This window comes from Apostichopus japonicus, chromosome 4 (assembly GCF_037975245.1).
Source record: "Apostichopus japonicus isolate 1M-3 chromosome 4, ASM3797524v1, whole genome shotgun sequence".
NCBI classification, from domain to species: domain Eukaryota; kingdom Metazoa; phylum Echinodermata; class Holothuroidea; order Aspidochirotida; family Stichopodidae; genus Apostichopus; species Apostichopus japonicus.
Genome location: NC_092564.1, coordinates 8,922,069 through 8,935,967, shown reverse-complemented (window position 1 = coordinate 8,935,967; position 13,899 = coordinate 8,922,069). Strand labels below are relative to the sequence as shown.

The 13,899-nt window shown below is 36.1% G+C and overlaps 1 protein-coding gene across 1 annotated transcript in view; it reads left to right on the top strand.

Annotated features, from left to right (window-relative positions):
- Positions 1 to 13,899, top strand: part of LOC139967105 (uncharacterized) — a 60,715-nt gene that overhangs the window by 35,063 nt on the left and 11,753 nt on the right. The window contains exons 30-52 of the mRNA XM_071970826.1: positions 175 to 345; positions 1,294 to 1,407; positions 1,684 to 1,809; positions 2,001 to 2,155; positions 2,651 to 2,815; positions 3,364 to 3,549; positions 3,926 to 4,400; positions 4,748 to 4,930; positions 5,121 to 5,443; positions 5,884 to 5,971; positions 6,549 to 6,758; positions 7,317 to 7,430; positions 7,772 to 8,032; positions 8,303 to 8,491; positions 8,629 to 8,810; positions 9,278 to 9,458; positions 9,987 to 10,112; positions 10,464 to 10,721; positions 10,976 to 11,221; positions 11,792 to 11,917; positions 12,193 to 12,309; positions 12,781 to 12,903; positions 13,494 to 13,754. Coding sequence (XP_071826927.1) covers positions 175 to 345; positions 1,294 to 1,407; positions 1,684 to 1,809; positions 2,001 to 2,155; positions 2,651 to 2,815; positions 3,364 to 3,549; positions 3,926 to 4,400; positions 4,748 to 4,930; positions 5,121 to 5,443; positions 5,884 to 5,971; positions 6,549 to 6,758; positions 7,317 to 7,430; positions 7,772 to 8,032; positions 8,303 to 8,491; positions 8,629 to 8,810; positions 9,278 to 9,458; positions 9,987 to 10,112; positions 10,464 to 10,721; positions 10,976 to 11,221; positions 11,792 to 11,917; positions 12,193 to 12,309; positions 12,781 to 12,903; positions 13,494 to 13,754 — 4,380 coding nt within the window. The remainder of the gene's footprint in view (positions 1 to 174; positions 346 to 1,293; positions 1,408 to 1,683; positions 1,810 to 2,000; positions 2,156 to 2,650; positions 2,816 to 3,363; positions 3,550 to 3,925; positions 4,401 to 4,747; positions 4,931 to 5,120; positions 5,444 to 5,883; positions 5,972 to 6,548; positions 6,759 to 7,316; positions 7,431 to 7,771; positions 8,033 to 8,302; positions 8,492 to 8,628; positions 8,811 to 9,277; positions 9,459 to 9,986; positions 10,113 to 10,463; positions 10,722 to 10,975; positions 11,222 to 11,791; positions 11,918 to 12,192; positions 12,310 to 12,780; positions 12,904 to 13,493; positions 13,755 to 13,899) is intronic.

Here is a 13,899-nt window from a genome sequence, read left to right as displayed (position 1 = left end):
TATATATATATATAGAACACAGATAGTTACATGCCTGAAGTAAAATGGATTCATACTATTTTAATTTGTGACTGTTCCTGTAATCCAAGAAATTATGAAATGAAATATTTGTTTCGAAATGATGACTACTATTTGTTTGCATAAAAGAGGTATTTTATATAACCTTCCTTTCAGCTGACTGTCAAACACCACAGCCACCAGTGAATGGCAACTTTTCTGGTACTTCATATCACGGTGGATACATAACAGTTGTATGTGATGCAGGATATGAAGTACCAGATAACTCTGCGTCTGTTTTCTACTGCATCAATGGTGCCTTTAATGGCACAATGTCCCAGTGTCAAGGTAATTTATCTAATTGCAATATTATTAACCAATTGATACGTATCATGCATCTTTCGTTCATGAAAAATTGCACCGGTATAGTACCCGGACTATCAATGAAATATATCATGCATGTATGGAAATTATTACAAAATATCCCACGCAAACTGTATGAATGCAAAATATGCAATTGCAGTTGTAATAGCTCCGTCTAATAGAAACAAGATATACAAATAGTTCATACTGTCTCTACAAGTTCTTTGAAGCTTGACTGAAATGTACCGCAAGTAAAAGATTGTCCTTACTGGATGCGCCAATTTAACCAATATTAAGAGTAATTTTTGGTACAATTGCAAACTGTTGGGCACAACGAAGGATCTTGATCCCAAAATTGACAGTTTTTAAAGGAGACTACTCCGTAATATTCTCAACATTAGATGGACCAATAACAATTGGTTATCAAACGATGAGCTCTACAATATGAAACCAACCAAACACCTTGGTCATCCGTAGTCGCACATAGAAGATTGAGATTTTTGTGTCATGTAGCGAGACTCCAGGAGGACGCTCCAGCAAAAGTTACTTTAAGAGACACATTGAGACATACTGCTAAACCAGTAGGAAGGCCTGTGACTACCTTGCTTGGAAAAATAAAGTCGCAATTTAAGGACGTTAACATTAACAATTTCGAGGAAGCAATAAACCTTGCGCAAGATCGTGATACGTGGCGGAGGTTAATCACTGAGCATGTCTGATAGACCAGACTCTACTTACTACTAAGGGGATACTGACAACTATTTGACAATATTATTGCTTGCACTTACATTTGGATACAATACTTTTATTTATATGTTTACATCTAGATATCGATGTGCTACAATGAACATTGATAATGATGTTTTTAGAATGTGGATATGCCACAACAAGTTTATGCTTTACTTTTGAAGATTTTATGTTTGTATCCCACAGAAATTGATGAATGCGCATCAAATCCATGTGCGAATAGCGGTACCTGTGTGGATCTGGTCAATATGTACCAATGCGTTTGTGCAACAGGATGGAGTGGTGCAATTTGTGATCAAGGTTTGCTACCTATTTTCCAGATATATACAAACTTCGCTGATTGTACCTTAGTTAGGTTTAGTTTATTCCCCAGAAAAATAATGATTCGAAAACATTGCATGACATGATGAGCGGTCAGTTAATAATAAAAATCAAATCTAGCTAATGAACAGATTAAACGATTAGTCATTAGAGCATTTGGTTGCTACGTTACAAAAAATGGTTGGATTTTAACTCTACTTGCCAAGAAAATTTGTATTTTGCATTGACTCTAATAAAATACTACAAATTCCACAGATATCAACGAATGTTCCAATTCGACTCTCAATAACTGCGATCAGGACGCAACTTGTACTAACTTAGATGGGATGTATAATTGCACCTGTGATGATGGATTTAGAGGTGACGGGGTTACGTGCAGAGGTAAGCAAAAGAGAAATTTATTACTGAATCATATTATAATTGCACTATTTAGCAACATAAGTATAAATAAATAAACATATATATATATATATATATATATATTTTGCTTTACGCTTACTTTTATCGCTTCGGATGTGGTTTTCATCAGATGCTTTCAACGTTGCGTTTGTGTTTTGCGTTGTGTCTTGCAGAAAACTTTTTCTTCCCATTTGGCGATGAGGCTGGAGATCTACGTCTACGAAACACGTTTGAATCAAGTGATACACAATTTACGGAGTACATTTCGCCAACCATCAGACCATCTGCCGGTTTTCCTTTCTGGGGAGAGTTTTTCTACGGGCTATACGTAAGAGATTTATCTCTTTTAGCAAGCCGTTCCATTATTCCTATGACGAGAATTGTATACATCTATACATTAATACTAAGAACAATGTGAAATGATTTGCCAGACATGGGCAACAAAAAATTTATATAAAAAAACATCTTATTTAGTTGTGACAGAATGTAAACAAATTTCATGCTAAAAGAACTATCAAAGTACTAGCATCAGTAAAATACAATTAGATATGAAGCTAGGAACTCTTCACCCCAAGAAGTCTTTTTTTATGTTCTTTGTAATCATTTAACTAAAGTCAATGAGGAATTATAGCTAGAAAGGTAGATGGCATTGCTTTCAACAACCTAACATGATTAAGTGAGGGTGAATTACTTAGAGCTGTAAAAAGGGCTCCTGTATTATAGCTCTCTTTTTTAAATGATATCGCAGCTGTTATGTTTAAGATTATGAATAGATTGAATCTTATCAGATCTAGAAAAACAAATTCTTTAATTTGCATTTCAGTTTACTGAGAACGGTATTTTGCTGTTCATCCGAGAAAATGAAGAAAAGTATGGTTACCCTCACCCATTTCAAGACGGCTTTTCTTCAACTCATAGAGAGAGAATAGTAGCACCATTTTGGGCAGATGTTGACTTGACGACGGAGCAAGGAGAAGTCTTTTACCAGGTACCAAATCTCTTCAATTGTTGTAAATATTTGCATTTAGTGTCATTAATCATGCAGAAACTACCCTTCCAGTAGTTTTGTGGTAAAACGAATGACTCAAAATACGCATTGAAAAATAGGTAACGTTTTGCGTGACTTTCTTAATGATATACATCATGAAGCAATGGCAATGGTTTTAGTAATATATCCTTACTTAGTCAAACTTATGAACCGTTTCCATAGAGTGACAAACTTTACTAAAACTATTTAACTTCATGCAATGCTATTTGGTAATCTCTCTATCCTCATTTCTGGCTTGAGTTTCAATTTTCGACAGATAACATTTTGTCATCTTTGTGTATTGGACAAAATGAGCATATTCAGCAAGATTGTTTCGAGCTAAACAAAACTTGCCGAGAGTTGTATTCGAAGTGTTTTTACTTCGTGTCTGAATAGTGACGGTCATTCGTATGAATGAACTTTCGCTGCTGAAGTTTGCCCCATTACGTATCTATCTAATCATCTTTTTGTCTAACATACTGAGGAATTTATTTTTCTTCTCCGTACAGACTTATGATAATGTCAACAACAATGCATCACAGTATACATCTGCTCTTCTTGCGGAAGCATCAGATAGAATCAACACTTTTGATGGTAGTCTCGACAGTTTGAACATTACCTTTACTGCAAATTGGATGCTGGTTGTGACTTGGAGAGCGGTACCAGCGTACAAGGCGGAATTTGTCAGTCTTGATGTAAGTATGGCATTTTACACTAAAACAAAATGAACAAGTCTTTAAACTTCAACAACATTTTTAACTTTAACTTCATGTTCAGTATCGCGAGGGGACTTTGGTGAAAACTTTTCCTCTAAAGAATGTCACTGTAACACTACATTTACGATATTAAGCAGCTTGTGTCAAATGTTCAATGCTGACTTTTAGTTTACTTATTCAGAATAACGTAGTTCACTTGAAAACTATAATTGGTTGTAATTTAAAAACATATTTTAATCAAGCATTGCTAAATGCATAACATTTTTCTTGTGGTTACATTGAGAAATGTTATGAGAAAATAGAGTAATTAATTTTCGGTTCTTGTTTTAAATTTAATAATACATTTTATTCGCAGTTAAATACCTTCCAGCTAGTACTAGTCACCGATGGAACATTTGGCTTTGCAATGTTCAACTACCGAGAGGAGGAAATGCTTTGGAACCCAAATTTGATTTTTAACAAGGACGCGCTGATTGGTTACAATAGCGGAACTTGGTTCTATAATGCCCAGTCAGAAAGCCCATTCACAGATGAATTGTCCAAGTATCGCCCCGACCTTTTGATCGGCAACAGTGGTTTAATGGGACGCTGGTTCTTCAGATTGGAAAACAATACCTTAGAGACGCTCAATTATAAGCAGATGTGCCTCGATTGGTATTACCAGCAACCAGATCCATCCACCTGGGACAGAACGCTGGGTACTTGTGCCTGTGGTTTTGATCAAGGCAGGACGGACAATTCATACTCGAGGCGTGGAAAGACAAATTCACTGAATGCCAATATGCGACGTCTACCTAATGATATTCTTGAGGATATTGAAGATATGGAAGGTGTGTATTTTTCATACTTTTCACATGTGTTATCTCCCTCCAAACAAATTTCTTGTTGTATACTGAACGTAATTCCATGTTACGCCGAATAGCAAGTCGTAGAGAAGTATGTTTGGATTGGTTTTGTTGCACTTCTTTGGATGCGAAACTATGTGTTTTCTATTTTACAGTTACCCTTGTCATCACACATTTCAACGTAATAACATGCGATATCTTAGTGTAGATTAGTGTATATATATATATATATATATATATATATATATATATACATATATATATATAAATATATATATTTCAAAGATTTAATTTCGTTTTCATCAAATTCATGTTAAATGTTATCTACTTAGGTGACTCATTTTGCCTACAAACAACATTAGCAAATGAGAATGGAGCTGGGATGCATTGCTGTTACCGGGACGATCACTCATTTGTTGAAGGTTATGAAACGCTGTGGCTGAGTTCGTTTGTTGTGAGACACCAGTATGTCAATGGGAACTCGATCAACGATGAGCAATACCAAAACTGGCTAGGTATTAATCTTTCTTAAAATTTGTTAGAGCTCATTGTATTGTTAATACAACGTAACTGACCACTTCCTGCCATTGCCATTAGGAGTTGGTATAGTTTTCATTTAAGAGTCAGAAATTGATCGTTGTAGATGTTTCATGTATCTATCTATGTATCTATCTGTATATTTATATATCTCTCTTTACGGTTTAGATGACGATCTTCTGCCTCGCTATTACTGCTGTGCAGCCTCTGAAGATCCAGCCTTTTGTGGCTACTACGAAGAGAAAAGACCCGCTGGTAGCTGTGATGGTTACCTTCCACCTAGGACGGGATGGATGTTTGGTGATCCCCATATGAGAACTCTAGATGGGTACTCCTATACCTTTAACGGCATGGGAGAATATACGCTTATCGAATTCAACCATGGAATGTTTGAGCTTCAAGGTAGGATGGAAAGAGCGTGGTCTGATGGTGATGATATCAACGGGACTGTGTTTACAGCCTTTGCAGCTAAGGTTCAAGGATCAACAACAGTAAGTGCCATTAACCTCACTTTTTATGAAGGACATTTCCATATTATATGTTTTATTATAAGTTTTGTTTGCATGACTATAATACCTATAGCTGCTCTAAATGTATTTTTTAAACACATGTCTTTATAGTATTTCTTTAACGTATTACCAACCAATTTATAAAACTATAGCCAGGCCACAATCAAATTACAATGAGTATTTGTTTTTCTTAATAACTATCAAACAAATCGTCTTACATGTCCCCAACATTTTGTATTGCATTATATTGTTTAAGAGATGTCCTAGGTGGGAGGTTGCAGGAGGGGAAGGGGGAAGGGGTAAGGAGGAGATGACAATGCCGTTGATCTGCAAGATGCTGCAGTTTCTTCCTCTTCCTTTAATATTTGGGATAAAAACAGGTCCAGGAATGGTAACCATTTATGTGTTTTTGTTTTCTTCAGGTTGAAATTTCTCTTAATGACGACAGATCAAATTTCTACGCCATTGTCAACGGTACGGAATATTATTCAAAGGCAAACCTAACTGATGGTGAGTAAGAATATGAAACTTGCTATGAGATATGCATTCAATAATCCATTGTAACATGATGAACTACTGTATGCTGTATGCAGTTGCGTTATTTGCTCCAATATACACAGATACCTTCATACAGGCAACACCCTGTCTCTTCATACAGGTACCTGGATCTCAGACCGACAACACTAATGTACTGCTTTCCTCTGTTGCAATCAAACCTGGGGAATGTTTTTTTTTGGTCTGAGTTCATATTTGACATCGATAACATTACATTCATTGTATAAATGTTGTCTGTTCTACAACTGTGCAACATTTTTTGCAACATTTTGAAATCTTATCATTACCATTGCACTGTAACAATCAATGCTGTCAACTGTGGCATGATCATTGCAATAACATATACTAATCAAATAATAGTTATTGCAATAATATATACTCATTTTGATCCCAATTTTACAGTTTATCTCAGAATAAATGTCTGCACAGATTTTTAACATAACCCACATCAAAAGAGAGTTATGATCTTTGGTAATTTGACCATTTAACAGCAGCCAGGAAAATGTCTTCTGTATTAATCTCTTTCGATCAGTACCATATTTCTCCGAGAATGATCCTAACTTCTACTTGGAAGTTGACAGCGGTAATTTCACCAACGTAAACCTGAATGCCTCTGACAGAATTGTTGCCTACTGGAGCATTGGCATCTCAATTTCTGTTGCCATGACAACTCCTGGAGTGCTGGATATTTTCTTTGAAATCCCACAGTCTTACCAAGGAAACCAAACTCAAGGACTATTTGGTAAGACTGAAGAGTGACCAAATGTTATTACGAGTATATTTTCCCTTCGTACTCGCGTTAGCAAAGTTGTAGGCTAATGCCAAATTTCAATCAATAGGACAATTATGGAAAAATGAATTAATTAGTTATACAATTTCAGGAAGTCATACAAATATGGATCCTATTTTGAGATCGAATCAACCATACGATATGGACAATATTAAATTTAGTTCTACTCCACGGTTTTTGAAGGGTGCATAAAAACAATGGTTGGAATTTGAATCCTTAAGACATGCACAAAGTAAATGAATGCTCTCATTTACCCTTGTATTTCTTTGAGTTCAAGAATTTTGTTTTCCATTTTAGGCCACATGTTTTCTCATAAAACCTATTTCTAGATATGTAATTTAACAAGTCAAGTCTTGTCTGATCTGTTATGGTACTGAATCAGTTTCTTAGAAATTAGGTCATTTTCTTTCTTCTTCTTTTTTTAAAGTTTGTTATTTGAAACAAACCTTTTGGAATGTACCCTTTTCGTGAACCGAGTAAATGTAGAGTTTATTTTCACATTTTCCCAAGGTGTATGGAATGACGATTATACCGATGACTTTCTTCTGCGAAACGGATCTGAGTTAGCATTTCAAGATGCCCAAAACCTTACGGATCGAGAATTGTATGTTTTTGGCCAGTCTTGTAAGTACTGAAGAACAATTAAGTCTTTCATTTTTAGATCTATTGTGAATGATCAACGCAGCAGCAACTTTAGCTAAGAATGATATCATTGTTTACTTGGTCCAGCTTTCCTCAAGACACACATTAGATCTGCTTTGAAGTTTTCTGGATTAAAAATTAAAAAGTTAAGTTTGATATCAATAATTAAATAGGTTTTTGAAGGGTGAATTATTCTTTAAGTTTAAGTTAGAGAACTGTTGTTTTTCTGAGAAATACGGTTTTATTCTTGATACAAAAAGTAGTCATTTGATGTCCATTGTCCATTCATGTCTGTTTCTTTGATTCATTCATTCATTTTACAGGGCGTGTATCAGAAGTGAACAGTCTCTTCATGTACGACCAGAATATTACTTGGTTTGATCTTAATGACTTCGGTTTTATGCCGGTATTCTTTGACAAACTGCTCCTACAATACGAGAACAACTCACTGCTTTTTGAGGCAGAGATGGTGTGTGATGGAGACGAAACCTGTCTGTTTGACGCATTGGCCTCCAAAAGCATCTCCGTCGGACTAGGAACCAGAAAGACTAACTCTATCTTACAAGATGATGCTCAGGGATTATGTGAGTATTAGCTAATCCTCATGGGTTTTATTGCAGGTCAAAGGTATATGACTTTATAAGTCTAGATATGCTCCTTAAAGTTAATTAACAGAAATTAAGCTTCTTTTTTTTATTTAAAAGAAATGACATCATAGGTTTCCAGTGATCTGTTTATTTTTCAACAAAAGCCTATTGAAGAATTTCTCTTGAGACTAATCCGTAAAGATGTATCCAAAGTTGCTCGAGATGAGACAGTGTGCATCTAATTGGTATTTTCATTTTGATTTTCAGCTAATTTTCCACCTAACATTACAAATGTTGTGACAGCAGAAGGTGGTACAGACAGACGAATCCTAGCACAAGTTGGCATTGAATCAGAAATCACCGTACAGGCATACGATCGTGATGGAGACGTTATAACGTATGATTGGCAATACACCTTACTAAATACTACCTCTCCAGCTAAACTATCCAACACAGGTAGGTTGTTATGTATATTAGCTCAATACTTATAAACAACCCAATTTTATTCCTTTTAAATCTGTCATCGAGTAGATATCCTCCCACTCTACAATTAGGTGTTTGAGTTTATCCAAGTTTATCTGTTTCCATTGCAGCGGCTGTATTTAGGTGGACTCCATACAATGCAGACCGGGTTCGGCTAGGCTTTTCTGCTTCCGATGGACGTGGCATCTCAGTTGCGGAAACCGATGTTTTACTCTGTGACTGTAAAAATGGAGGTACATGCGACTTTTCCAGCCTTGCAGATGGATCAAACTTGGTCGAAGATAAATTTGCAGTAAGTAGACACGCTATGACAGACAAGTAATATTTATACTCAATTACTGTATTACCTCACTGTAGCTGCTCAGTTATGTCACGTTCGAGTGATGGTTCAGTTCGCTACATTCAATAGACTGAAGAGATAATCCCTAAGTTTTATGTAGAAACTTGATGATGTTTTGCGACGAACCGAAGTCGTCTTTATGCAGTAGTTATGTTATGCGGGTCAAGTTTATCGGTAGGAAAGTGTAGAAAATATAAAGGAAAGTGTAGAAAATATAATACAGGATGGTATCGAATTGAGTTTCTCATATGCTTGTTATTGCTGTCACATCTCTAAAATTATTTTTGTTACTTATAATGACAATGACAATGAAACTGTTTATTTCCAACAATGTAATGCAATGTTACTTGGTTATCCACTTCTTTTTCTTTCAACGACGCTCTTTAAGTAATAGCTTCTCGTTTGCACTGTATTATCAGATGGTGACATGCATCTGTCCTCCCGCATGGGCAGGAGATGACTGCAGCGAAGATTACGATGGATGCCTTGATAGTCCATGTTACCCTGGAGTTACCTGCAAAGATAGCGTAGCCCCCGATGCTAACGTCACGTGTGGGCCCTGTCCTCCGGGATTAATTGGGACTGGCTTCAAATGTTGGGGTACGTTAGTAGTGACTCTTGTGGCCATTCATTTATTTCCATAAGAGAGATTGTATGTTTTCAGATAACTTCGATTATTTAGCTTGAATTTAATTTTCAGTTTTGATGGACAGCGAGTTGATTTAGCACTGTTTACCTCTCAAACGATTTACTTTGCTTCTGAATTTGCGTCGCCCATATTAATGTGTGTAATTGTCAAAGGAAAGGAGTGCAGTAACAGTAACAACCACACTTTTATTATCACTTTCATGTGGTGACGTTACACAGTGATAAACAGTTAACATGTTCATAGCTGTAGTGGGTTATATGGCAATTAGGGTCAAGAAAAATGGCATTCGCATCAACATTAATTGATGTATGAAAGCTAAAACTATGAAACATCGTCGATGAACGGATTCTTTCTCATAATTCTTACTGACAAATGAGGCCAACAATCTTGTACATCACAATATTTAATATCCACGTGACAATTGAAACTTCTTGTTGATAATAATCCTTTTTTCTAAAATGACTTTATTTCTTCTGTAGACTTTGATGAGTGTTTCACTTCCTCCAATAACACCTGCCAACAGTCTTGTCTCAATATGTTAGGCAGCTACGACTGTGAATGTTCCAATGGTTATGAACTTCATCCTGATGGGAGCAACTGTCTTGGTAAGGATAATGTTTCAATGTCAATTGCAAACATGTTTCATTTGTTATGAGCACTTAGAATGTTTTTTTTTTTTGGCTGGGATACACCAAACGAGTGGCCAGGTTGATCCCGTTTGCATGACCATTGTGATGAGCAACTGAAGAGGTCACCAAGGTAGACCTCAAGTGCCCCATTGACTCATAAATACTTACGATCTTGAAGTATGCTGTGGTTCATAACAGTATTTTATCAACAAACTTTATAAAAATATAAAAACAAAAATTAAAAAAGCAAAAACAAAAACAAAAAAACGTTATACCACGTCATATTCACCTCTAGACCTTTCCTTTAATTTGTTGCATTTCTAACAGATATTGATGAATGTGACAGGGGTACAGACCTTTGTGACCCAGATTTCTCTCTATGTACAAACACATATGGAGGATATAACTGCACCTGCCAAGATGGCTTCACCGATGTGAATGGGGATGGTACATTATGTGAAGACGAGGATGAATGCAGGTACACGGACTTCCCCTGTTCACCACAAGCTACGTGTTCCAACCAACCTGGATCTTTCCAGTGTTCCTGTTTAGATGGATTTGAAGGGAATGGATTCATCTGCACCGGTAAGGATAAATTGCAATAATCTACTTTCCCTGTGAAAACACCGTTCACAAACTTTGTCAGCTGTTAGAGATGGCAGTTGGTCCTTTATTTTTTGGTATTGTTTCATGCAGTGTACATTGTGCATACTGCATGCATCTCTTTCTCTATTGCTTAGTTATAGTATACTGTAAACAAGTGATAATTTAAGCTGTATAAACCCTCTTTTGTGGATGGCTAATAAATCACTCCAATTCTTCCATATTTCTCACCTTAGATGTCGATGAATGTACTCGGGGCTTGTTTACTTGTGGAAACCATGCCATTTGTCAAAATATCATTGGATCGTATTTCTGCTCATGTGAAGAAGGCTGGGAAGGAGACGGTACTATATGTACAGATATCAATGAATGCGAGCGACGTTCTATCGGCTGTCACCCAAGAGCTCTTTGCGAGAACACCAATGGGAGTTTCATTTGTACTTGTCCTGACGGCTACATAGGAGATGGTGTTACTTGTCTTGGTAAGTATAAGTATGAACAGGCTATATGTGTTTAAAGGCATTGAAGACTCGCCCCAATCCGTGTGCTGCGCTCTGAAAAAGTTAACTTTCCGTTGCTTGCAAGTGAAGTATTCTGCTTGTCACTACAAAATGCAGACAGTAATGAAACGTGATACCTTGTTATCTTTAGCTGGACCTGAGATGTCCATCTCTGTATCGTTTGTACACTGTGCTGTGGGTATTGACCGCAGCTGTATGTACTGACTGTACACTAGTGTCTTATTGCCAAAGGTATCGGTTGTGTGCGTATTTTCTGGGATCGATGGCGTTGCATTATGTACCTAAGTATGATAAATTAAATATTTCTTTTTTTTTGCTTCCTATTCTGTTATAAGATTTCCTTTATTCTGTTATATACGTTATGAAATAAACAACCAAATTGGTAGTGGAAGGCGCATATTGGTCACTATATTCCTTCCAGTGATACCCTATTTCTTCTAAGACTCTTTCTTTGCGTTTCAATAATACAAATTTTCATACACATAATCGGTTGTTTCCAAATTAATAATGCTTTGTTTAACTCTTCATTAGATGAGGATGAGTGTATGACAGGAGAAGCTAACTGCAGCAGCGGAGTGTCTGAGTGTCTCAACACCGTCGGCAGTTATATCTGTCGATGTTTAGAAGGATACGAGGATGTTAATGGAACATGCCAAGGTATGTTGGATAAATAGGATGTACGTGTTTCAGCAAGTAAAATAAATATCAGTATATTTCATCAATTAACTTTGACTGAAATCATTAGAAGCTATGACTTTTTTTCATATAAGTTAAAAAGCATTGCAATAATTAGGGTAGTATTGTGCACTTGTATTGCGTCATGAACTTTAAACTTAGATTATAGAATCTTCGTCTCTACAGGTTGACTCATTTGACATCAGATAGACACAGAAACCACTTTCTGATGTATTTATGTTTTCTATCATTATTAGATATCAATGAATGTTCAGGGGATCCCTGTTCTGTACGAGCTACCTGTAGCAACAGTGAGGGGTCTTACCAATGCCAATGTACTAACGGGTTTCAGGGAGATGGCTTTTCCTGTACAGGTAAGATTTAGCTGTATTTTAGCTTCTTCTACAATAAAATAATATATTAACAGTTCACATCACATTATTTTGCGTCAAATGATAGTTTACTTTTAACAGGTGTGATGTCAGGTGCACACTGACATTTGTTTATGCTTTTCTTTACAATGTTCATCCAATTTACTTCTTTAGAGTTGAGACGCATTAACATATGAATGTACAACAGTCATTTTGATATTGATAACATCACAACCCCTAAAGCAACTTTGGAACCCTATCCAACCCAAGGTCAATACAACAAGGTGAAGAAATCAAATAAAACATTTTGCTGTCGGTTTTTAATTTAGGAGATAACACCTGCTTGCTTCATTTATTCTCTGGAATAAACTTGTCAACTGTAACAGACAGACACGGTCAAGCAGTAAAATTCATGGAGAGATCCTTATCGATTCTGCCAGTAATATTTATTTGTTTTTGTATTTTACTCAACAGATATCAATGAGTGTAACCTTGAGTTAGACAATTGCAGTCAACTTTGCGCTAATATGATCCCAGGATTCCGGTGTGAATGTGACAATAGCTTTTACCTTGCTGAAGATGGCATCAGTTGTATCAGTAGGTTTTTAAGTGCACTTAGAGAATTCTAAAATATTCTGCCTGCTCAACTAGCGATTAACATGACTGTTTTAGTATGAGAGACATTGTTTACAAATTCTTTCCATTTCTCCTGCTTAAAAAGGAAGTTAACTGAAAGATGAATACGTCATAAAAATTGGTTTACAATCTATTTAGTCAGTTATTATTGGCATTACTCAAAGTTGTAACAAGTAATTGATTTTACAGTATATTCTCGAACAGCGTTTTTCCTGACTTAAGGCTAGACTCAAGTTGCAGTATTATTTCTATATGGGGATAAACTTCAATACAAACTTTTAATTCAATTCACTTTTATCATTAAGTTATACTGATATATATTTTTTGGTTTTGTTTGTAAGGAATTTTAGGTTATTGAAATGTGTGATGACTCCAATACATCATTCTTCATTGTCATTGCTCTGGTTGTTCGTGGTATTACGTAAATCGGTCAAAGACGGTTGATTGTGAGTCTAACCTAAAATTATATCCAAGTCACAGATATCGCGAAGAAACGAAATGTTGCAATGATAAAATCATTTGTTTTGCTATTTTTATCTTTCAATCCTCAGCGGAAAATGAATGTATCAGTGGTAAATCGTGCGTGAATGGCGCTTGCTTCAGGAATGCAGATAGTGCTGAAGAGAACTGCAGATGCTTTAATGGTTTTACCTTGTCTTCAACAAATACCTCTGTCTGTGAGGATGTAAACGAGTGTGACAACGGACACCAGTGTGATAAAGATCAAGGTGTCTGTATTAACATCACCCCTGGTTATACATGCGATTGCTCTGATGGATACGAGCTAGATGAAGATCAAAGATCTTGTATCGGTAGGTGTACCTCTATCATCAGTCCCATTATATATCTGAATCCATTACTAATGTACATAACGTAATGGCAAATTTTGGCGCTATATTTTATTACTGGGTGAATGTTATTCGGTCTAAGTTGTAACTATGATTTAAAATTATGAGG